Here is a 23,388-nt window from a genome sequence, read left to right on the forward strand (position 1 = left end):
CAGCGTCCTCTCGGATTCCCACATTCCTAGTTTTCCTTCTACTTGCTGGCTTTTAATTAGAAGCACACAAAAAACGCAGCCTGTTTATTATAGAACATCAATGATTCAATAGCCTTGATGTTGTTATACGGCACAAAACTGTGAACTTTTACGACTTTTTTTTTCCACATTGTTTTTTTTTCTCTTTGATATTCATGATTCTTGAATTTTGTCGTGCTTTTTTGTGTATTGTTATGCACCGAGATATACATCCTTGTATGTGAAGCATTCTTGGAAATAAACCTGATTCTAAAATAAGCCAATCGATAGCAGACATGATGTGCATATTATATGTGAATTCTCGTCTCTCAATTGACGCTATTTAACAACATTTGACGTCTGACATTTGATTGAAAGCCAATTTGACTTTGACCCAACACAACTTGTATGCCTTTATATAGGCAGTAAAACATTCACTTCTCATTAAGTTCAAAGTCATCCTATGGTAGTATGCATTATGATGATTGTATGTCTCATATGATTGAGGTTTCTTATAATGGGGGACTTGGGTGTCCTTCCTTTATCCTTGTGAAAAGATGTATTACAGTGGTTACTACATTTTTCATAATGGTCCAAAAAAAGGTCATATAAAAAGAAACCCAGCTGCAGCAGAGTGTTTGGGCAGACGTAAAAATAAACTCCCCTTCGTCTCAAAATTTTTTTTGTTTTTTTTCTCCCCCGAGCGTGCTTATAATACATAGGAGGCATACTGGCATACTGGCGACGCCGCTACTATTTCTCCAAAATGAATGCGGCAGAGTTCCAGTCCAGCTCAGTCGGGAGGAATGGAATGAGAGGCAGCCGTGGGCGATACCAAGTGTGGATTTCGTTTGGAGGGGTGGTTAAAGTTATCCTCGAGATTATAGGGCAGGAAACACACACACTAATAAGGGGAAGTAAATTACTGCGTGAGTTTTGTGGAAAATAAATTACATTCTTTACCTGTAACTAATTTTATTTTATCAGCGTCGTTGATACAAAACCCTCCTCTTTTCTCCTGACCCCCCGCCCACTCTTCCTCGCTCCCACCCGCCGCACATGTATTCCTATGGACTTGTTAGAGCTCCAGCGGGGACAGAATGTGGCTCCAGTCGAAGGCGGAAAGAAGGGCGACACTTATCCCGAAGTTGTTGAGGTCTTTCCAATCTGTGGATTTCCGTTCCTTCTGGTTTTTTGGTTGTTTTTTTTCTCCCTCTGTAAGAACGCCAAAGTAACCCGTTCGGATTAACACTTAAAAAGAGAGAGGAAAAAAAAAGAAAAGGAATAGTTTGTTTTCTCATTTAAAAAAAAGAAAGGTGAGTTTGATGCTTTTTTTTTTTTTTTTTTTTTTTTTTGAAATCCCGAGTTTAAAAAAAAAAGAAGAACATCCTTTAACACTCTTCAAATGTGACGTCATTAGAGGCGCCTCGAATCCGTTTTAAAATGTTTTGAATATCAAGTCGCGTTTGCGTCACGTTAACGTGACGTCCGTGTCGGGTTAGCAGGAGCATTAGTTTGAGTCGTTTCAAAGCGAACGGGGGATGCTGCCCGAGTATTTCACTGGGAATGTTGCCATGAAATACGAGTACGGGTTATAACCCACTAGCGCTACATTGTTTCTCCTTCTGCTAGTTGCGCCACTTTGTCTTCACTTGATACGACACACACGCACACACACACACATGTTTAAGGGATTTGCAACTTTAAATGTTTCCCCACTTTTTACCGAACTTCATCAAATACCCTTCTTGGAGAAGCGGAGATAGATGTCGTTCCCGTCGTGTTAGGTTCGCATCGCGGTGAAAGCTACAGGACCTCTATCAGAAACCTAGCACACATTCCTCCCGTGTTATTGTTGTGTAATTACCACGCCAACAGTGCAGTGCCCCCCCCCCCCCCCCCCCACACACACACTCCTCCACGATGTCAGCTTCCTCGAGTCCCGCAAAGCGGACGTCTTGATTGGCGCAAAATGACGTGTGTGTGACCCCTGCAAAAACGACCCTGTTCACAGCTGCAAATCCCCACCATTTTCTGTCCCATTGAACACCTCTGCAAAGTGGTTTTTATTAGTCCTCAGGAATGTCAACAATTCCCCCCTCTTGTTTAATATTAGACCAGACAGCAATCAGGGAAAAGGGGCAATGGGAATCCTCACGTTTTTCTACAAGGCTTTAGGCTATAGAATTTATTTTTACATAAGATTGGGGCGACCCATGCTGTGCACTATCACAGTACTTTTACTCTCAAGCAAATGTGTTCTCTTTCCGTCAGATGTCAGATGTTAAGCACTCCTCGGGGCTATCGGAGGCGGTGTGTCTTGCTCAAGTGCACTTCAACAGAGAGGATGCTTTTGCTGTCTCAACTTGGGTCCCGTGGCCTTTGCCAAGTTATAAAGAGGGTTGTAAATAATATAATACAGCCATATAATAAACGTTGGTACAACGAAAGCAAAAGAGTTGGCCGACACTATCAGTCCCCCCCCCCCCCCTGTATGGCTCGCTTACACTTGAAACTCATCCAGTGCACACGGTTGGCTAATCGGCTGCCTTGTGTGGCCCATTCCCAGGAACACAGTGTGTGTGTGTGTGTGTGTGCGTGTGTGAGATGTCAGCCGGGTCTCTGCTCCAGCTGTGGGGGGTGGTGGGGGTGGAAAGGGAAGAAAAACAACTTGTGCCTTTGTGATTGCCACGCTGTCTTGGCTCTGTGTTGAAACAAAGTGAACGAGGGAGAGAGAGGGAGATGGTGCAGGTGTTGTCTGGACAGGAAGAACGCTGCCTGAATAGGAAACAAAAAGGAAACGTGTGAACAAAGATGGTTGGTATGCGTGCCGGTGACTCATTCAGATGCATCTGTGTTGGAATGCCTGATGGGATAGCCTTTAATTGCCCCCCCACCCCCACCACCCACACACACACACAGGACCATGTTTTGGTATCTTGTTCTTGCACTTTTAACTTTCACTCGTATGACATTACTTGTTACAGCCACGTTTCAATGAGTGCCCCGAGTCTGTTGTTCTTCTGAATCGAGCAGACTCCCTCTATTAAACTCTGCATCCACAGCTCAGCTGAATCCTTAGCCCGGGGGCTGGCTTTCTCTCTGATGCTGAATCTACGCCGTGAATACAGAAACTGTCGGACGCAGCACCTGAGCTGAAAGTAAAAGCATCCGTGGTGCCACATATAGGTAACCTGTTATATTCCTTTTTACATAATAGTCTCCACACGCTATGCAAAACTCTCCCAGGAAAACCTGACCACGCTGCTAGAAGAGAAGGTGCGAGAGGACACGTGTAGCTGAGGAATGGCGGTGGATGTTATTGCCGTAAAGAAGGAGAAACTCTATCTCCTCTCCCACCCGAAGGCATGCGTTATCTCCACTGGGTCTACTATAAGTGGGCGTGTCCCTGGGCGAATGTCGTTCTTGGTGTAAGTTATACGGCCGCCCGGGGGCTCTCCACTCGTATCACTCCCCGCTATCTGGTCCGTTCGGCTGCTTTTGGATGCAAACCGTGTATCTCAGGAGAGGTTGTTGAAAAACAAGTACATTTCCAAAGAGGTGTCCTCGTTTAAAAAAAATATATATATTAACCATGTATGGAACTGTGTTCATTCACGTTCTGATGCACAACGTCGTCGCTGCATGCCTTTTCTGCAACTGCAGGGATGTTGCATGACTCCTCACATCCCTGTCTCAAGTGCACCAAAGAGGAAAGAAAATGTGTCAGTTCTTCCTGCATTGGTCTCCCTTTTACCCATTTTCCTTGGATTGTAATTTATTTTTCTCCCCCTCTGCTTACTTGGCCTTCTTAGTGAAGCTTGAGTCCTTTCAAGGAAGTGGACCAGAGAGATTTAACCTGCCAGCTCCCCCCTCCCCCCCAAGGATATTATCGGCTTATCTTGCGCTTCTTACTTCAGCTCTCGGGCTTCCTGTGGGATATTTTGTTGATTTTAGTAGGATTGGTTTGCAGGTAGGCGTGTTGCTGACCCAGGATCAGTCCTGGGTCAGCAACACCAGATACCAGAGTTTAGAAGTAGCTCCGCCTCCTTGCAGTATATTTACACCTCGGTTGCAGAGCAATTGTGAGTCTTTTGGGGATTTTGGCGTCGGATGAATTGTGGACTTTTATCTTGACTTTGCCTCTTGCCTCTCCAATAAATGGCACGACAATAACAAGTGACATATCACAAAGAACTTCAGTTAACCAGGTTGCAGTCATGTGACTCCTCATGTCTGGTAACGGATGGACTCACCTGCCACCGTCAAGAAGGGACGGAAAGAAACAAAACAACAGGGTTTGGTTTGGGGTTTGCTATAATTGCAGCTCATTGTTTAACCCTCTGCTTTAAGGCCGCTCGCTCTATTTCGAGCACGCGTAATAGCCGGGTTGACGACTCCGTGGTGCGTTGCCCTGCGATTGCTAGTTCTAGTTCTGTGGGGTTACTCATGCTCGGCCCCGGCTGCTGGGCGGGGAGGGAAGGGAGCGACTGCTGGCTCTGTCCTAACATGTCCTGGCAGTGTCGGCGGTTTGAGATGTGTGTGTGTGTGTGTGTGTGTGTGTGTGCGTTCGCGCTCACTCCACATGGAAGCCAGATGTTATGAATGTTGTAATAATAATTTGTTCCATAGGTGCCCGAGCTTAAGTTGTTCTTCGCTGAGTTTTGAACTTTGCTTCTTGTGCTCTCTGATACATATTTGTCACATATTATTTCCGTCCTTACTTATTAAAGGATGGGAGTATTTTTTAAAAAGGGACGTGAGTGAAAAAGTTGATTCTTTATCTTGTTCTTACTTTATGCGATTCACCAATCTCATTAGTGGTTAAGCAGAGAAAAAGTTGGATTAATAACCTAATCATTTTGAATCTGCATAGTATATTACACTAAACTATACTTTATATTACATCATCCATGGAGTGCTGAATCCCAGCCACAGCACAGGTCACCACTTTAGAAACCTTCCTGTCAACTGTAATCGGACGTATAAAATAACTCTTTGTGAATATCATCATCCAGTATATTGACCAGTATCTCCATGCAGACTGGAGACGGTTCGAACCCCAACGATACCCATCCCTAAGGGTTTCCCACTGGCACGAGAGCGGCGGTACGTCTTTCCATCACATCCCTCCGGTGCCATAAGTCTTTAAACAAGCGGCTCATCCTGGCCAGTTGGCAGAGAAGCCGCCGCGTCGGCGTTTGGGAAGGTTATCATTGGGGAAAAGACTTTCGCTGTCGCTTTCATGATTATATCTCCATCAAGGAGGAGAATGATTCATCAATCCGGAGTCGTTTCTGGACGAAGGACGAATGAAAGTCAACCGCTAAATGACGCGAGGAGAGAGAGAGAGAGAGAGCCTCTCCAGTGGATTCAGATAATGTACATTTACTATGCGGGTTGCGGTTCAGCCTGAGGCCACCCACCATCCAGTTCCTCGGCTTCTCTCTGTGAATTACATAACGGCATCACAGTGCCATGCTGTGTGCAGGCCTGACCTCCGGGGGTTAATGAGCGTGACATTTGGAGTAGGAGGACATGCAGGCATTTCACTCCTCAGATGTTGGATTTGTATGTCTTACAATTCAGATTGTATGAGCAAACATGTAGATTACACTCAGCGTGAAAGAGTATATATATATATATATATATATATATATATATATATATATATATATATATATATATATTGTTGTGGATAATAACCACAATTCAGATCCTACATTTCATGATCTTGAGAAAGGTCGTTGAAAATCTGGTGGCGGTTCTCAGACTTTTTAGTTTGACTCTGTGCCAGAAACAGATTGTTTATGCTCCCTGTTAGCTCGGTGGAAAGAGATAAATATCTGTTAGATTATCTTATGGAGCAAAGGATCATGGGAATCAAGGTCCTAAATAGTGCAGTGTGTTGTCCCTCTGCCTCTCAGATTAGGCTTAAAGACACACACAGAGCATCCAGGTATTTAAACATGCCTCCAGGCTCTATTAATATCACGGTCACAGTTGTATATTTACGCCATCTGTTGACGGCAGCGAACGTCAAATGTAAGACAACATTATGGGAGTCATAAAGACTTTTATTTGCCAAGCATAATACACAAATGAGCGTGTTTTTTTTCCGTGAATGTCGTCCACTTCCCCGAAGAGCCAGAAACGATCCGTAATTGATCGTTTCTGGTTAGTCGAGCGTGTCGCCCCACGCTCGTGCCTCTTCCTGTTTATTTGGTTGGCGCTCGGCTTATCCTTTAAGTGTATCAGTAGGTCAACCCAGAGGCTCAGGCCATCTTGTGACCAATGTGATTTAGAGCCACTCGTCAGCCGAACAAACGGATCTCTTGGCGGCGAACTGAGGGGTGAAAAAAAACAAAGAGAAGAAATTCCCATTCAGTTCCAGCCTGTTGGCACTATTTATAAAAGTCGTGCCCTTTTTTTAAAAGGGCGCCCTTTAAATATTTCAGCGGGGCCGTGTGTGTCAGCGGCTGCAGCCCAGGCTTCCTTCCATATGATTGTTTTGCATTTTTTATTTATCTTTTTGCTTTGCCTATTTGCTGAACGCACCCACGACCATTGTAAAGCCTTTTTTTTTCATAGCTCCTATGAGCATCATAACCATAACAGTACCATCACTTTTTAGTACTCTTTGCATCAGCTGGAAGTGTCAAATGCTCACAGGTTCTGTTCAGAGGTTTGGGGGACATGTAGTGTTCTTTAAAAGATATACAAATAAGTTTCGCTTGGTTAGTTTTTATCTCAACGGTTATTTTCATTCTCACTTAATGAGCTGATCATTCGCTCGATTAATAAATTAATCGATTGGTTTCCCGGAGTCAAAGTGGCAAATTCCGATGTCTTGTTTGGTCTGAAAACCCCAAAGATATTCGCTTTACCGTCACGTAAGACGAAGACTAACAACGAAGAAGCTCGAACCAACTGATCTTCGGCGGGGGTTTTTTTGCCTGAAAATGGCTTCAATAATCTCAGATATCTCGTTCTGGACGCAGGCGAAGCCAAAACAAATTCGTTGAGACCGTTAAAGATCTCAGTGCACGTGTGCCGGTCCAGGTTTCTGGACGCTGTCAGAGGAGACGGCGGCGGCGCTGCCCGTTGTGTGTGTGTGTGTGTGTGCCTCGGGAATCAAAGGCCGCCATTGTTGGAACGAGAAGCAGATGTTCGCGAGGAATTCTCCTGACTGCAGCAGTTTTTTGGGGTTTTTTTCTTCTTCTTTTTTCGTGCCATAAGCCTTTCGAGCGCTGCCTCTCTCCATCTCCCTCACTGCAGCTTCCTCTCCCCGCTGTGTTTACATCCACCCTGTTCTCTGTTCTCTCTCCCGGCTGTGACACAAGGCTCTACCTGAAGCTATTCTGAAACCCCTCAGTTCCTTTTTCCTCTCCAAGCACAGTACAAGTTTTTTTTTCTTCTTTTTTCCATGGTGCGGTTCCACCGTCCAACAGTTGGACGTAGGAGACTCTCTCCACCCCTCTGATGTCGACGGGGAGGAGGGAAAGAATGAGAAGGAGAGAGGCGTAGCGGTGACGGAGGCCCTTTATGTGCACCAGGGTGGGATTCTGCTGGCTCTGAGGTTTGCCACGTTGACAGAATCACTGTTGGAAAAAGGCCGGAGGAAGCTCAATTGGCCGCTCTTTGTGCGCGCGCTCGTGTGTGTGTGTGTGTGTGTGTGTGTGTGTGTTGCTTTAGACGGACTCTGGTGTTGCATCACACTTTGCACGACAGCAAAATGGGAGGCGGGGGCAGAAGCAGTAATTTCATTATCCAGCACTCTCTTCCCTCACACAGTGGGGAAGAGAACCCACCCTTTAATTTCGCGGTGGACATGCCCTCTGTGGCGATGCCTCATGTTTAGACCAGACATGACACAATCGACCTTGAACGCCATCGATAATGACTGTACTCGGTTCTGTCTGGGTTACTCCCCCCCCCCCCCCCCGTCTCAGGCGTCTCAGGCGTCCAAGTCCAACAATGTAATAAACAAGTCGTAAGTGGGGCGTGTGTGTGTGTGTGTGTGCGTGGAAGTCGGGGGATCATATTTCTGGCTGAAAATGCAACACGATATGACTTCAGGCGTCGCCCACTTCTAGGGCCATTAACCTTCCTACGGGGGAGATTCAACTGGATGTGTGAATGTTTCCACCTTTTTACACAGATTTTTTTCAGAGGACAAATTGTTCTTGGAAAATGCACATTTACCGTTTTCAAGTCATTTCTGAAACTGCCTAAACTATTAAGAAAAATGCCTATAAGTCTCTTTAGAATAGAATTGTGTCGCATCATCGGGTAAGAAGTGAAACAGACACAGTTCCCTCCCGCTCATGTCGTCACCTTAAAGCCAATATCGAAGGCGCCATTTATCGAGTTTAAAGGTACGGTTGAAAGTGCGTACACATGTTTGCTTTCTGGATTTAATGCAGAGAAGCGACACCCAATTAGATGTTTAGAATTTCTAATTAACCCCCGCTGGAGCATCTGACATAAGCCCGAAAACACACACCGGAACACGTTCACGTGGATATATTCGGTGCATCCGACGCGTGCTTACGGTGCAGTAGGGATGTGTTTTTAATCAAGGTCAGCCGCAGCGCAGGGAGCTCGTCAGCAGACTTGAGCCGAGTGGTTAATGAGAACTGATGCTGCGTGTCAACGGTGTGTGTGCGTGTGTGTGTGTGCGTGTGTGTGTGTGTGTTTACGGCCGCTCAGCCCCGCAGTGCTTTCCTCTCTCCGATGCAACAAAGCAGTGTTATACGTCGACAGCCGGCGTAGTGAATGGGTACTTGGTCCCCAAAAAGCACTTCCTGACTCTGCAGCCGTTATCGGCCTGTGGTTTCCACTGCTGCATGCTTTGTTCAAGTAACGATTTACGTATTTTAAAGCAGTTCTTTAACCTTTTTTATATTTATTCTGCTCATCCTAGCAGCGGTGTAGTAATGGCGTGGGAACTCCTCAACTTTTCTATGTTGCAAACTTGCGAATGAACCCTTTAATCCTCTAATTGAATCTGTTCAAATGCTAATCGTTCCTCCCTCTGTAATGCGGTCCATCCCGTCTGATTATAATCACAACGTGGCTTCAAGGTGAGTGACTTTCCCCAGGAAGGAGTGATAATCTGGAGTGATTGTTCCTTTTACATCCTTTTGTCTGCTCTGAGACTTCTCACACCCTCCGGGCGGCTCACACCTCCTCGGGCTCGCTGTCATGCTGTGAGCGATTCGCTGCTCTCAGGACAACCGTTAATGTTTGAGGTGTGTGTGTGTATATTGTCTCTCTAGTGTGTGTGTGTGTGTGTGTGTGTGTGTGTGTGTGTGAGAGAAAGGTAACAAGGGAACACATTGCTGTCATGTAACAGAAGCAGAAGTGTGAATATTTCACCTGACTGGGGCTCAGGTGGATAAAGTCAGAATCTCTAAACACAAGAAATCTGTGTGCAAGATTCTCTTACACTGCTTTGATAATAACAGACTATTTAAAAAACAATACCACCACGAAACGAGAGGATCGATTTTGTATATAGGGGCAATTTAAATACTTGCATTTCCCAAACACAGAGCCACAGTCTGACTCCAGCAGACAGTGAAGAATTAAAATCAAACAGCCAGAATCATGTCGACAGAGACCAACAAAGCCAGGAGGGATATGTGGAGCTGTTTCCAGTCACACCCAGTCGACATCTAAACCCCTGTGCAGAGCTGTCTGAACAGCTGTTGAAGTCAAGCGTGGCATACATTGATTTATTTCGCTGCATTGTTGTGTTTCTGGTTTGGTCGAGTCCCCCAAAGTTCAAGTTTAAAGGTCTTTTGCTGCAGACAGATGTTCACTCGGGAGTCGTTGATAATTCAGATCGTCAAAACAAAATGCATGATTTTAACGTGAAGGCCCATCTTCACCGGCTTCATCTTCACCGGCTTCATCTTCACCGGCTTCATCTTCTCCTCCGTGTCTCCACTGCAGCTCGGGTCCCCCATGCTCCGCCCCGTGAGTGCTGCCGAGCCCGTCGGTGCTGGTGCGTCCGTACTGGGCTGCAGCTGAAGCCGGGACGGGGCGGTGGTGCTGGTGGTCATCAGAGGGCCCGGAGCCCCCCCGATAGCAGGCGGAGGGGCCTGTCCTGTCCGAGCCACACGAAGATGAACAGACTGACCTTCCACAACAACAAAACCATGCAGGACCGCCGCTGTGTCTGTGTCTTTCTGCCCAACGACGACACGCTCAACGTCATCGTCAACGTGAGTGCGAATGGAAACAATGTGTCTTCTCAGATTGAAAATGTTTAAGAAGTCGTTACCATAAACCATAACATTTAGTTTTTTATGTATAAATGAGTCAAATGAGATATAGTATGTTATCAGTGCGTTTGGTATAACCTCCAGGTAGAGCCAGGCTAGTTTCCAGTCTGCATGCTAAGCTAAGCATTGAGAGGTTTTTAATTTCATAATAAATTGTGGTCGGTGTTTTTTGGCAGCTGTCAGCTGCTACTTATGAAACTGTTCTTTGGAGAACCCATAGGCAGTTATTTAATCTCTGTAAATTAACAGATGTTTTGATTTATTTCATTTTCATTCTATAATAACTGCTTCATATGTGATTTTTTTTTTCATCGTTGCTCACTTCCTACATTAATTGAAATACATTTTTGTGGTTCATAACAACACGAGATGCACACCAAACATGAGCATTGTTTATGTTTGTGTCATTAATATATAACGGCTAACAGACTCCTCCTCTCCTCCCCAGGTGAAGACCTTGTGCCAGGAACTGTTGGTCCAGGTGTGTGACCTCCTGAGGCTGAAGGACTGTCACCTGTTTGGACTCAGCGTTATTCAGAGTAAGACAAACAAATCTCTGTTTCCGTATGCTGTTTTCTTTGTGTGATATGATGATCTATAATTGAACTTGTTTCCCTCTCAACTGAACGAAACAGCTGTTATTTTATGCCACTTCACATATCCATTAAGCGTGTTTAATATAAATTAAATTCATTATTATTTCATTCAAGTGGAGACTGACCAGTTCCGTCGTGTCAGTCAGAAAGAGTAAGAGCGCCTCGTAAAAACACTAACTGGCCAATAGCTTGTCTGAGGACCAGGAATGCACCCTGAACGTAGCATCTCTCACCTCCATGTCATGGCGGTCTCCCAGGTAACGGGGCCTGTCCGTCATGACTGGCTCCCATTGTGCAGCGAGGCAAAAAATGTTATGGTGACGGGACGGCGAGAGCCGTACGTACAGAATGAGTCACCGCGGCGAGCCAGACGGGCGGGTCACGGATGTGGGGGGCGGCTGCGAGAGAGGGGGGGGGGGGGTGGAGAGTAAATTAACAAAGACAGCTGGCCTCCAGATGAGCCAACGGTGGCCCCGGCAGGTCAGTTGAACAGGAGCCAACGGGTCTGATTGGGGAGGGGGGACATTCCTGACGTTCTTGTCCGAGCCGCGTGAAATCCCCCGAGGCAAACAGAGGCCACCCGGTTCCCCGTGCGTCACCCGTTGTCCCCCCCGACCGGAGCGTCCACACCAGACACGGCTTACACTTAACAAACAATATGTCCGACGTTGATGAGTGCAGGAATGTACTTTTCTGGGACCGTTAGTCGGTCAACAGAAAACTATTTTTTTTCCAAATGAATCTGCAAAATAACACTCTTAAATGTGAAGGTTCAAAGTGTTTTTAGACCCACAACAAGAATCCCTCTGTTTACTGGCTTCTAGAGACCAAATGATTCATTTGATTCACGAGGATAACAATCTGCGAATGTTGCAGCCTTAAAGCAAAGTCGGATGGTTCGGTTTTTGTTGCTCTACTTTTCATCCAAACATCTCATGACATCCCTCCACATTTTATAGCAACTATATAATTAAGTCGTTTTTTTTATTTCATGCAATCTGTCAGAATCTATGTTTACACGATTTTCTATTTTAAAGCGCGCACAAATAGTAAGTGCAATGTTCAGTTCCCTTAAACCTTTAAAAAGTACGTTTCTCCACCGACCACTGGTCAGAGATTTTACAATACTGAAATAAACAAGATCCGCCATTGCACAACTTTGCTTTTTTACACTTTTATGTCATTAATTTCATTAATGCCATTTTCCATTTTCGCCTCAATTGTCAGAAAGCACGTCGCAGTATTATTCACTCAAGGAGTGTACACAAAATAAATAAACAAAATACAGGAGTGTGTTAAAAGAACAACAAGTAATGAGTAATCTGGTCTGCTCATGTCGAGTTATGGATCCTGTTAGTCTCAGTTAATTGAGTTGTTACACAACAGCGTTGGCGTCTACCAGTGTGTGTGTGTGTGTGTGTGTGCGTGTGTGTGTTTGTCAGCCCGAGCAGCAGCTACAGACATTGCTATTAAGTATTAAATGTCATGTTTGGATTCCTCAAGCACCACAAACAAAATAGATAAATTGACCTCTACTATAATCGGGGGGGGGGAAACAACGTCTCTCTGGTTTTATTTATTTATTTTCTAACGTGACGAAAAACAAATCAGAATATATTCGGGACGTCATATTTATGAACAGTGTTGACACCTAATTCCTGTCGCAGTAAAAGTCTTCTTTGCCGTTTACAAATGTGAACAAACAATACAATGCATTGATGATTCAGGGCTCCCGCTCCGATATCTTCAAGGCGTTTTCCATCGTATAGAAACTCGAGCGTCGTCACGGCAGCTCGTGTGAAAAGGCGTCGCTTCAGGAGCAGATTAATGCACGACGGGCCCGAGGTGGAGAAATGAGAAGGAGCGCCAGAGACTCCCGAGCACAAAGGGAACTGGCAGACGAAAGCTGTCTGATGTGACGGCTCTGAGGCTTTGAGTCTTCGAGTCTTTGAACGCAGCACATTCAGGATGGGGGGGCGGGGAGGATTTCTCCGTGCTGCATCCACATGAAAGTGCCTATACGTCCATCCCCCCCCCTGACACGCAGTACGAGCCTCGGTACCTAACGTGCTCCTCTCCTCCTCTTGACAGATAACGAACACATCTATATGGAGCTGGATCAGAAGCTCTCCAAATACTGCCCCAAAGAATGGAAGAGAGAAGCCAGCAAGGTGAGGAACGCTGCGCTGGGTTATTGACTTTCAGTCGACGGGTTCACAGTGAGAGGAGGGCCTGGAGTCTCCATTATTACGCTGCACCAGGCAGGATTTAGTGTTTCACATAACCTGTAAGACACAAACCTGGGTTTAATAGATCCCCCGACTTCTAGTCACAAGATTCATCCAAAACAACTTCAGCGTCAGGTAGATTTCTTCTTCAACAGCTTCTTCCCTTCCACGTATCATTTAAAACTGTACCCCAAACTGTAGATATTAGCACCTCCTTGTACATCGTACCACCCTTCTGTATAGTGTTTTCTTTTATATTTTGTATTTTTCTTTTCTTTCTTATAAGGTTACTTCTGAAACGTTGACTCGGAGAGCCCTGCATAAGAGTTCCAATGTGTCTGAACTGTTGGTCCAGGCACAAATGGCAAATACAAATCTTGAATCTTGAATCTTGAATCTAGATGTTGTTGCTCACTTGAAGTGGGAATAAAAAGGTCTCTTCTCTATGTGGACCATATCGATTGCAGGACGGGAAGTCGCGTCCTTTTTTTTTTTTTACGTTCAAGTCCCACAACCCAAATCATTGGGACGTTGTTTTTTTTTTTTACGTTCGTAAACAAACGTCGAGCATGGTGAGAAAACACAAACGACGTCGTTTAGATGTTACCTCGCGGAGCTGCCGTTTGTAGTCATGTGGCGGTTTTTTGTCCTTTTGATCACAAGATCGTTTGTTTTAATGTTGAATTCTTCTCGTTTTTAGAAAATAATCAAGGATTTCCGCGTGTTTCTTTTCCAGGGCATCGACCAGTTTGGGCCTCCGATGATCATTCACTTCCGAGCTCAGTACTACGTTGAGAACGGGAGATTAATCAGGCGAGTAGAGCCTCTCAACTGACTGTAAACGACCTGCAGGTGACATGAAGCACCTGCGCCGACTGCTCTGGCATCGAGCGGTTCAACACCAGTGAACTTGTGATTTATCTTCTTCCTCTTCTTCTGCAGTGACCGGGCGGCGAGGTACTATTACTACTGGCACCTGAGGAAACAGGTGCTGCTCTCGCAGTGCATCCAGAGGGAGGAGGCCTACTTCCTCCTGGCGGCCTTCGCGCTGCAGGCGGACCTCGGCAACTTCAAACGCAACAAGCACTTCGGGAAGTACTTTGAACCAGAAGCCTACTTCCCTCCGTGGGTGAGTGTGTCCAACGAGTACCGTACGCCGCGAGGCCGCGAGGTCAAACCCATCAGACATGATTCACGACGGCTCGCCCTCATCCCGCCTGTTCACACCTAAACACATCTGGACACATGTGGGCTCTTTTTTTAAATGGCTGTGTCTGGGTGCTCGTGGCTAATGTACACTTTGCTCTCGTGGCTTCGGGGTTTCTTTATTTCCATGGTTAGGACTTTGATTTATCATGCTGTGGCAGGGCGGAAAAGGAGATGTTGAACTGGTCACCAAACTCACTTGAATGGATAATGTAGGCCTTTTAAAAGAAATAGATGAAATCTACAGGGATTTTGACAATTATTACAAGTTATTAAAGTACAATTAATATGCTCTCCTCAAACCCACAAGTCTCCAATGACAGAACATTGTAACTCGCCCATTGGTTCGTCTTTCTACTGTTCCAACGGCTTGCTGTTAGGAGTTTTACTAAAGCTGTTTAGAGCTCTCTAATATAGCTTGTTCTGCCTGTAACACATCAGATAACAATGGAAAATGAAATGGAAAAAAAAGAAGCTCGAAGAAGCCCCCCCAGTTATGTGTCTGTTGTATTATTATTTTAATTGCCTTCCGGTGCGGCACACGTAAGAAGCTTAAAAGTATGAGTATCATAAAGTAAACACGTATTAGGCCGTTAAACCCTTCTGTGGTAAGTCTGTCTGATACTCCAGTGATGCACAGTGGCATCAGTGGCTTAAAGAAAACTCAAAATAAACGTCTGTGTCTGAGAAGTGAAAACATAAAACATGCAGTCACGTTGTGCTTCGAGGCTGTCGGGGTGTGTTCGATGCCCGGTGGCCCGGTGGCCCGGCGGTGAGCTCAGCACGTGGGTCTGGAGCCAACTTCCTCCTCACTGACCTGATCCGAGCATGTGGGACAAAGAGAACTGGGGCACAACGGTTATTTTGGTCCCCGGAAATAAGCAAACGCTGTTGTTTTATTTATTTATTTAAAAAAAAAAAAAAAAGAAGCTCAGGCTGGCGCGACCGCCACACCCGTCTGATTGCCCCCCCCCCGCTTCCTGTAATTAGCCTCTCGCCTCCTTTATCGTCCCTTCGAAAGAAAAAACCAAAACCTGGCGGTGACAGGAAATTGTTTTGATGGTGAGGGCGACCCAACAGTAAACCCCCCCCACCCCCACACACACAGAAAAACAAAAATTTTAAAAAAATCCCCAAAAGCCAAAAGCAGAGCATAAGGGAGTGCGTTTCCGGGTCTCTCCGGGTCGACATCTTGTAGGAAGCCTCATCGCCAAAGCGTGCTGAAACTGTGCTGTGCAGCTTTGAGGCAGCCGAGCCTGACGCCTCCCCTCTCCCTCTCTCCCTCTCTCTCTCTCTCCCTCTCCCTCTCTCTCTCTCTCCCTCTCCCTCTCTCTCGCTCCCCGCTCAGGTGATAGCCAAGCGCGGCCGCGAGTACATCCTGAGGCACATCCCCAACATGCACAAAGACCAGTTTGCTCTCACGGCGTCGGAGGCGCACCTGAAGTACATCAAGGAATGCGCCCACCTCGACGACGTCCCCGTCCACTACTACCGGCTCTACAAGGTGAGCGGCGGAGCGCAGGTGTGTGCGCTGGATATCTCTCGTTCTTGTCTGGCGTAATGCATCCTGTTGCTTTGCTAGTTTCTAAGAGAGCATCTGATGCATTGACTGCATTATATTTCATGTTATATTCTACCATGTCAGGCGTGACGCGACGTATTTGACCTCGTCTCTTTCTACAGGACAAGAAGGAAGTCGAGGCGTCGCTGACATTGGGACTGACTTTACGCGGTATCCAAATATTTCAGGTGATCCACGTTTCTTACGTAACGATGCAGGTCGTGACGAGTTTTTTGCTGTTTCTTTTCCTCGATTGACGTATTTCCAGAAATGAGAGCCGTCATTGATTTGAATAATAAAAGTCTTAAATCAGATTATTATAAGAAGTAAGTCTCTGTTAACAAAATATTGTCAGATGTCGACTGGGCCATCTTTTGATTATATTCTAAAATATATTAAAGCCGATTATGCGATTTCAGAAGAAAAAAAAGTAATCAACAGTGTAAATAATCAAATAGACAATAAACCATATTTCTGCACTTTCGGTCTTTGGTATTGGACAAACGTAACTTCTAAAGTGGGCGATTTTATGTTGTGTACTCATCGACTTCCTGTGTCTGTGCTTCTGTGTCGAAGAACGTCGGTTCTGTGAGGCAACTCCTGTACGACTTCCCCTGGACCAACGTGGGAAAACTGGTGTTTGTGGTGAGACCGAAGCACCGGCGCGACACATCTCTCTTTTTCACGACTGCAGTTTTCTTTTTCTTTTTTAACTTTTTTTAACTTTTTCCAGCGAGCATCCCTCGGCTTATGGCGATGTTTTTATAAGCCCTGCTCTTGCGTGGAAATCTCTACGCGAGGCTTCCTTTCTCCACACCGATGTTATATCTTGGCCCCTGCAAGGCCTCTGGAACTAATCGGGGATTTGGGAAGACATTCCTTGCACACACACGCACGCACACACACACACAGGGGCAGACACCGTATACATCATTTCTCTCATACGATACCCGTCCCTTAAATAAATATGCGTACCTCCTTAATTTATGTATTCAATCAATATCGTCCCCGTTCAATCTCTCGTCGTTAAGCTGAGCTCAGCAGTCGGTTAATGCGATTCGTAAAAAAGGGTTTCTGTTATCGCAGAAGGGCGGAGAGACGCTGACTACACATTCGTTTCCCTCTGACGGCTTCACGTTCACCGCCAGTCGGCCATTAATTACAACCCAGAGAGGTCGTTATTGCTCATCACTTGCACGGGGAAAAAAAACAACAACTCTAACTCTCCGGCTGCTTCTTCGTTTTTTGCAATTGAAGGTTGACTTTAAATGCCCCAGAGGATCTTATTCGTCGTCCCAGAAGGTTTCGCGGTGATCTTCGGGGCCCTAATTCGGGTGCAAAACAACCGTCGACGGTAAAGACGTCCTGTTTCCCTCGTTCTTGTTTTTTTTTTTCGGTGTTTTTTTTTCTTTCTGCAGCGTCGTGAGAGGGAACCGCTGCGGTTTTCCGCTGTGGACGTGAAGGGCCTCTCTCTCTCGCGGTCCCGCCCTTCTCCTGAATAACAGGCTTTCCGCTCCACCCCAAACCCACCGGTCACGTCATTCCAAGCGCCCCGCTGCAGCCACCACGAGCGAGCCGGGCGGAGGGGACGCGCGGCGGGGTCAATAAACAACAGATGTTGCAACCCCGGGGTTTTCAGGGGGATTTTCTACTCTCCGCTCGCTTCAAATCGAGGTTTGAGGGAAGGACGGCGTTAGAAAAAGCTGCGTGTCCGTGTTCTCTGACGCTGAGAGGGAAAAAACAAAGTTGCGTGAATGCTTCCTCGAGCCTCGGAGGGTTTGATCTCATCCCGCTGGAAGCTGAAGTCCTTGTGACGTTGGAGCGGAGACTCGACCTCGCCAGCGGCCTCTCCGGTTGACGCTGGTCTTTTTTTTTTTTTTTGATGGATTGTTGGATTAAAGAAACAGCCCTGTGGGCGATGCGGGGAGTTTTTTTTTTCGATGTGTGTGTGTGTGTGGCCTTTTAGGGAGGTCTTGTCCAGCTGTCCTAAAGCAGAGGATATAGATGGAGTGGCCGCGTGTACGGCGTCTTCACACCTTTCTTAATAACCTGCCGGGTGGATTCGGTCTGAAATCGAGTTACCAGCAGCAAGAAGAGACATTAATTCAACATGTTTGAATTCTAAATGATCTTTGAATAGTTTAACCCTGAGAGATGCGGTTGTATTACTGAAGAATTAGTTATGTAATACTGTGCTTTGCCAATGCAGCTCTATATTCATAACATGTGGATTTAATTTCCCTTAATGATGGAATTTGGCTCATATCTACGGCTCGTCTATGTTTGTTTGGTTGTCAAGCGCGACCATATTGTTTGATTTACGACTTGGATGTTTAGAAACTGATCATTACTGTCATGGCGAAATGACAAGAATGTGGCAGAAAGATGAAGGGAACAGGCTCGCTTTCTCAAACAATATTTAATTAAATATCAACCAAAAACCATGACAAATAATGGCTTTCTTTATTATTTTACACCGTCAATAAATCTTATTTTGATGGCACTAATCATCAACATTGTTCTTTTATCTTTCTTCTCTATCCTACATTTACAACTTTTAATTTAGTTCTAAACAATTTAAAATAATGCATAAAACCCACAGAGAAGTACCAATGTGACATTTTTTAGAATCGTGTAACTTATCTGGAAAACAACAACCTAATGTCCATGCTTATGAATATATAAACACGCAGTAGATAAAAGGCGCGTAAACCAATCAAAACTAGCCGAGGGTACAAAGAGACATCACCAGGGACGGTGGTGGTTTCCTGCAGCAGTAACCAGCTTCGCCTCATTCCCACTTTGATCCCAGTAGGATTTCTACTGGTGGCCAGTAGAAGTCAGTTTGAGGTTGAAGACAAACTACTGAGGTTTGTTTTCCCACCCAGAGTTTTCCTGCCGGTCCAGAGGTTTGAACAGGAAGTCTTTCAGCCTCAAGGATGCACCACCAAAATTATATTTTATAGGAAAACCACCGTCAATGAGCAAATGTGTCAGTTTGACTCATTTCCTGACAGTACAAAGCTACGACATGCTCCCCTACCTACGTGCGCGCTTTAAATACTCGGAATAGGCCGGCTTCTTCTTTTCTGGTGAAGTAAAACCACGGCTCAGTCTTGTGGTCAGAAATGTGCAGGTCTTTGCGTCTTCAAACCCACCCCGTTGCCTTTTGAACGTCCCAACCGTCCCCAAGATGTTTTATAGGTCTGTAACGAGAACAGTGTTATTGGGGTCCAGCCTTTGCCCCCCCCCCCCCCCAAAAAAAAAGCGAGGGAGAAAGCACGAAACCACCATTTTAGTTTTTTTTCCTCCAAAAAAAATGCTCCGTTCCGGTCTCCTGTCGGATGAAATGAAGAACAGATCCACGGACTGATTGGTCCATTGTGTTTGAGGAGTTTTAGACAACAGACTTTCCTCCTCTCTCTGGCTCTCAATCACGATTCAAAGTCCTATTTCATAATCTCATTGCCCCCGCCCACCCAGAGTCCTGTAATCAACTAGTTCCTCCTCCCACTCTCCCAGGGGAAGAAGTTTGAGATCCTCCCCGACGGCCTGCCCTCGGCCCGTAAACTCATCTACTACACCGGCTGCCCGCTGCGCTCCCGCCACCTCCTGCAGCTGCTCAGCAACAGCCACCGGCTCTACATGAACCTGCAGCCCGTCCTCAAGCAGGTCCGCCGCTTAGAGGAAAACGAAGGTATTTACCGGCAATTTGAGATTGTTTTTAGCATTTAAAATTGCATCAAAGTTGCAAACCTCCAGATTTTGGTTTAATACTTTGGCAAAAGGTGGAGGGATCAATATTGTTCTCTGCAAAATGTCAGTCAATTTATTGAGCTTTAGACTGACATGAGAGACATTTTGATCCTCTCATCTAATTTTCAGGGTTATAATTTAAGATACTTTTTTTTTTTAAAGTTTCGCACATGGAATGAATATATTTTGCTGATACGATCTGATTTCAGACAAGAAGCAGTACAGGGAGTCGTACATCAGCGATGCGCTGGAGCTGGACATGGACCAGCTGGACAAGCGGTCCCGAGCCAGCGGCAGCAGCGCGGGCAGCATGTCCCACCACAAGCGCCTGTCCCGCCACTCCACGACCAGCCACGGCAGCTCTCACACCTCGGGCATCGAGACGGACAGCTTCAGGGCCTCGGGCAAGGCGCCGCACCGGCCCCTGAGAACCTGCAGCTCGTCCACGACCAGCCACGGCAGCTCTCACACCTCCGGCATCGAGAGCAGCGGCAAGGAGCGCATACTGGACGATGACGGTAAGAGAGAGTTCATGTTTCATCCCCCAAAATATATATATATATATATATATATATATATATATATATATATATATATATATATATCATAAGAACGATACAACATGAGGGGGGTTTAACTGAAGAAATAGACATTTCTTAAGAGTAGAAGTAAACGATGATGAAAGTGATGTGTTTTTGACGTGTTTGAAATCCCTCCTTCAGAGATCGAGATGCTTGTGGACGACCCCAAAGACTACGAGGAGCTCCACGAGATGGTTCTGGACCAGGAGCTGTGCATCCACATCACCGAGGACATGTTGACCATGTCGCCCGATCCCACCAACGGGTACTCAGGTAAACACGACTGCACTTTGAGTCAGACCCATCGTGTGCAGACAGAACACGTAGCAGACATTTCTTTAGTAGTAAAGAAGCATCTCTGGGTTGTAATAAAGCCGTAAAAAAAATGGTGTCCCTGTCTGTGGAATCTCCGAGCAGGTCCAGTGAAGACGGGAGAATCCTTTTCATTCTTTGAGTCTTGTGATCTGTTCTCCTCCAGGACTGATCGTAAAAGACGTCAGCTCCTCCACTTCCAGCTCCTCTGAGACGGTCGTGAAGATGAGAGGACAGAGCATCGAGTCGCTGCCGCAGGTAACTCTGACTTTATTTGCACAATGCGTGAAAACATCCACGGGCTCAGAGTAACGCTTGAGAAAATGTTTTCGGAGTACACAAAGTTTACACATTTATACCGCGTAGGTTTTGATTCATAGTTCAGCATTGGAGGCACACGCGACCTAATGCGGGGCTATAAATGAAGCTTCAAGGTACAATAGAGGGTGGTGTAACGTTTTCTCGATGCCGTTCACATTTCACGCCTGCAGCTCCTTTTTGTAATAGTTGATTTTCCTGCTTTCCAGCTGCAGACGTCTGTGTGCAAGAAGCCTCAGCCTTCGACCGACCGACACAGCCAGTCTCTGGACGACGTCCGGCTCTACCAGAAGGACTGCCTGCAGTGGGCGGAGCTCTGCCAGGACACGGCCCACAGCTACACGTTCGGCTGCGCCCAGGAGCAGAGCGACGGCGGCGGTGGCAGCGGTGGCGGTGGCGGCGGTGGCGGTGGCGACGGCGGCGGCGGCTATCAGGGCCTCGCCGATCAGCGCGCCGGCATGCTCGGCGAGCAGCACCCGTTTCCCATCAAGAGAACCAACAAGTACTTCTCCCTGGATCTGACCAGCGAAGAGGTCCCGGAGTTCGTGGTGTGAAGGCAAGAAGAAAAAGCAGACGCGGTGACCTTTTTCTGCCCCGACGTAGAGATGCTTCAGCCCCCAGGGAACCAGCCGAGAGAGGAGCGACGGAGAAGAGGTGGTTTCCAGTAAGCCGGCGACGAGTCGGCCGACCCCTTCACTTCGCCACCTCGGACGAATTAACACACACTAAACGAACAAGCACGGAGCACTCTGGCTGAAAGGGGAACTTAAAGAACGGACACTTGGTTCAGAGACATCTTCACACCGTGGACCTGAGCGGCTCCGCTGTGTGGAAAGGAAAAACAAAAGGGATCGTGTCATCTTTCTAAAACGACATTTTTATTCAAACCTGCCTCCGAAACTCCAAAACTGGTTTTCCGGGGACCGACGCGTCGCGCCTGCCCGCTTCGAGAAGCCATGGACGGACTGTGTGTGTGTGTGTGTGTGTGTGTGTGTGTGCGTGTGTGTGTGCGTGTGTGCACGTGGGCTCACAGCGGACGACGGAGGCTTCGAGCGGCCCATCAAAGATCTTCTCTGGAGGACAGAAACCTCTATGAGCTACGAACCAAAGACAAGAAGTGGAAATAAACATTGTCCGACTTTTCCTCGGCGTGTAGCCATGACGACAAACATTGCAAAGTCCCGCTGGGAGGGAGGGAGGACCCATAATCCTTAAGAGAGGAAGCAGCCTTGGTTACTTCTTTCACTTCATTTGACCTCAGCAGGAAGTGCAGTGTGCCAACCCCCCCCCCCCCCTGCTCGGACTGGACTCTTAATCATGGGAACATCCCGATGTGCCTTCATCACTCTATGCAGGTGTCAAACCGTCGCCTTGACAATCACGCGTTCCTCATCAACCTTCGTCGTTATTATTAAAAGATTACAAACATTGTCGCGCGCACAAAAACCTCGAATGGGGGTTCTCCAGCGTCTTAAACGTTCCAACAGACTCGATTCTTTCGAACCCTGTTTCATGTCTCGTGAGTTTTCCCGGGAGGAATGAGGTCGAGTAGGTTCCTACGTGTCCCGACTTGCGCGTCGAGTTCGCAGCCACGAAAGCTTCCTTTTGTAATCTAAACTACAAAATGGAGGCCCGCTCGGCTGCCGGGGGCCCCCGGAAAAAAGAAAACTTACATTTTGATGCGTACGATGGCGTCTTCCTTTTTTCGGCCCGGTTGTCTTTTCACTCTTTTTTTTGTTTTTGTTTCATGCATTGTTATTTTAAAAACTGGAATTTGTGACATTTGTATTTTTATTCCTCATCCTCTCTTTCCATGTTGTATTTTTTGTATGAACTGTCCAGACTTGTGTATGTCGAACAGTTAATCTGCGTGCGGTCGATGTCATTCAGTATTACAAGCGGATATATGTGACAGTATTAAGGACGGGTGATGTTTATGGGAATGAACCAGAAATACTGGTTTTATCTTTTGTTAATCTCAAAAGAACTGGCGCCTGTTGTAGCTGACGGCTCTTATTTCACAACAGGAGGTTGTTGCAGGTTAAATAAACCAACACATTGTACTCATAAATCACGCAGCTCGGATTCAAAGTGCCACAGTTACCGCTTGGTCTGATTTATATATGAATAATATTGTGATTTTGTTTAAAAAGATACAACCATGATATTGAAAACATTGCACCGTGAGCTTCATCGTGACCACAGGATTACAGTTTGGTTCAGAGGTTATTCCTCCACATGATTACGGTTTTATAAACAACTTTTCTCAGTTGGTTAAAATGATCCTTTAAGTTATTGGGGGGAAAAAAGACTGGATTCTGCTGAATAGTTCATCATTTTGGGGAAATACTTTTATTACAAATGTGTGGACGTGAAGCTGAATACGGCTCTCATTAACGTGAAGCTACAGCCAGGAGAGGATTAGCTTAGCTTAGCATAAAGACTGGAAACGCCTCATCCACCTAATTACGTTATTTTTGTCCAGATCAAACAAACATATATATATATATAGATATATCC

The 23,388-nt window shown here is 46.2% G+C and overlaps 1 protein-coding gene across 3 annotated transcripts; it reads left to right on the forward strand.

The window, feature by feature from the left end:
- Positions 1-1,096: 1,096 nt before the first annotated feature.
- Positions 1,097-23,163, forward strand: frmd6 (FERM domain containing 6). 3 transcript variants are annotated; one of them, XM_034562658.1, is made up of 15 exons: positions 1,097-1,334; positions 3,084-3,207; positions 9,979-10,250; positions 10,759-10,849; positions 12,998-13,077; positions 13,871-13,947; positions 14,077-14,263; positions 15,689-15,844; positions 16,024-16,089; positions 16,478-16,546; positions 19,424-19,598; positions 19,867-20,175; positions 20,380-20,511; positions 20,717-20,808; positions 21,078-23,163. In XM_034562658.1, the coding sequence occupies exons 3-15, from the start codon at positions 10,152-10,154 to the stop codon at positions 21,420-21,422; spliced, it is 1,878 nt and encodes a 625-aa protein (XP_034418549.1). In that variant the 5' UTR covers positions 1,097-1,334; positions 3,084-3,207; positions 9,979-10,151; the 3' UTR covers positions 21,423-23,163. The 3 variants fall into 3 exon arrangements, with proteins under 3 accessions (XP_034418549.1, XP_034418548.1, XP_034418546.1); XM_034562657.1 differs by lacking the exon at positions 3,084-3,207; XM_034562655.1 differs by lacking the exons at positions 1,097-1,334; positions 3,084-3,207 and having other exon boundaries at positions 9,838-10,250.
- Positions 23,164-23,388: the final 225 nt, after the last annotated feature.

Source organism: Cyclopterus lumpus, chromosome 22 (genome assembly GCF_009769545.1).
Source record: "Cyclopterus lumpus isolate fCycLum1 chromosome 22, fCycLum1.pri, whole genome shotgun sequence".
In the NCBI taxonomy this organism is placed as follows: Eukaryota; Metazoa; Chordata; class Actinopteri; order Perciformes; family Cyclopteridae; genus Cyclopterus; species Cyclopterus lumpus.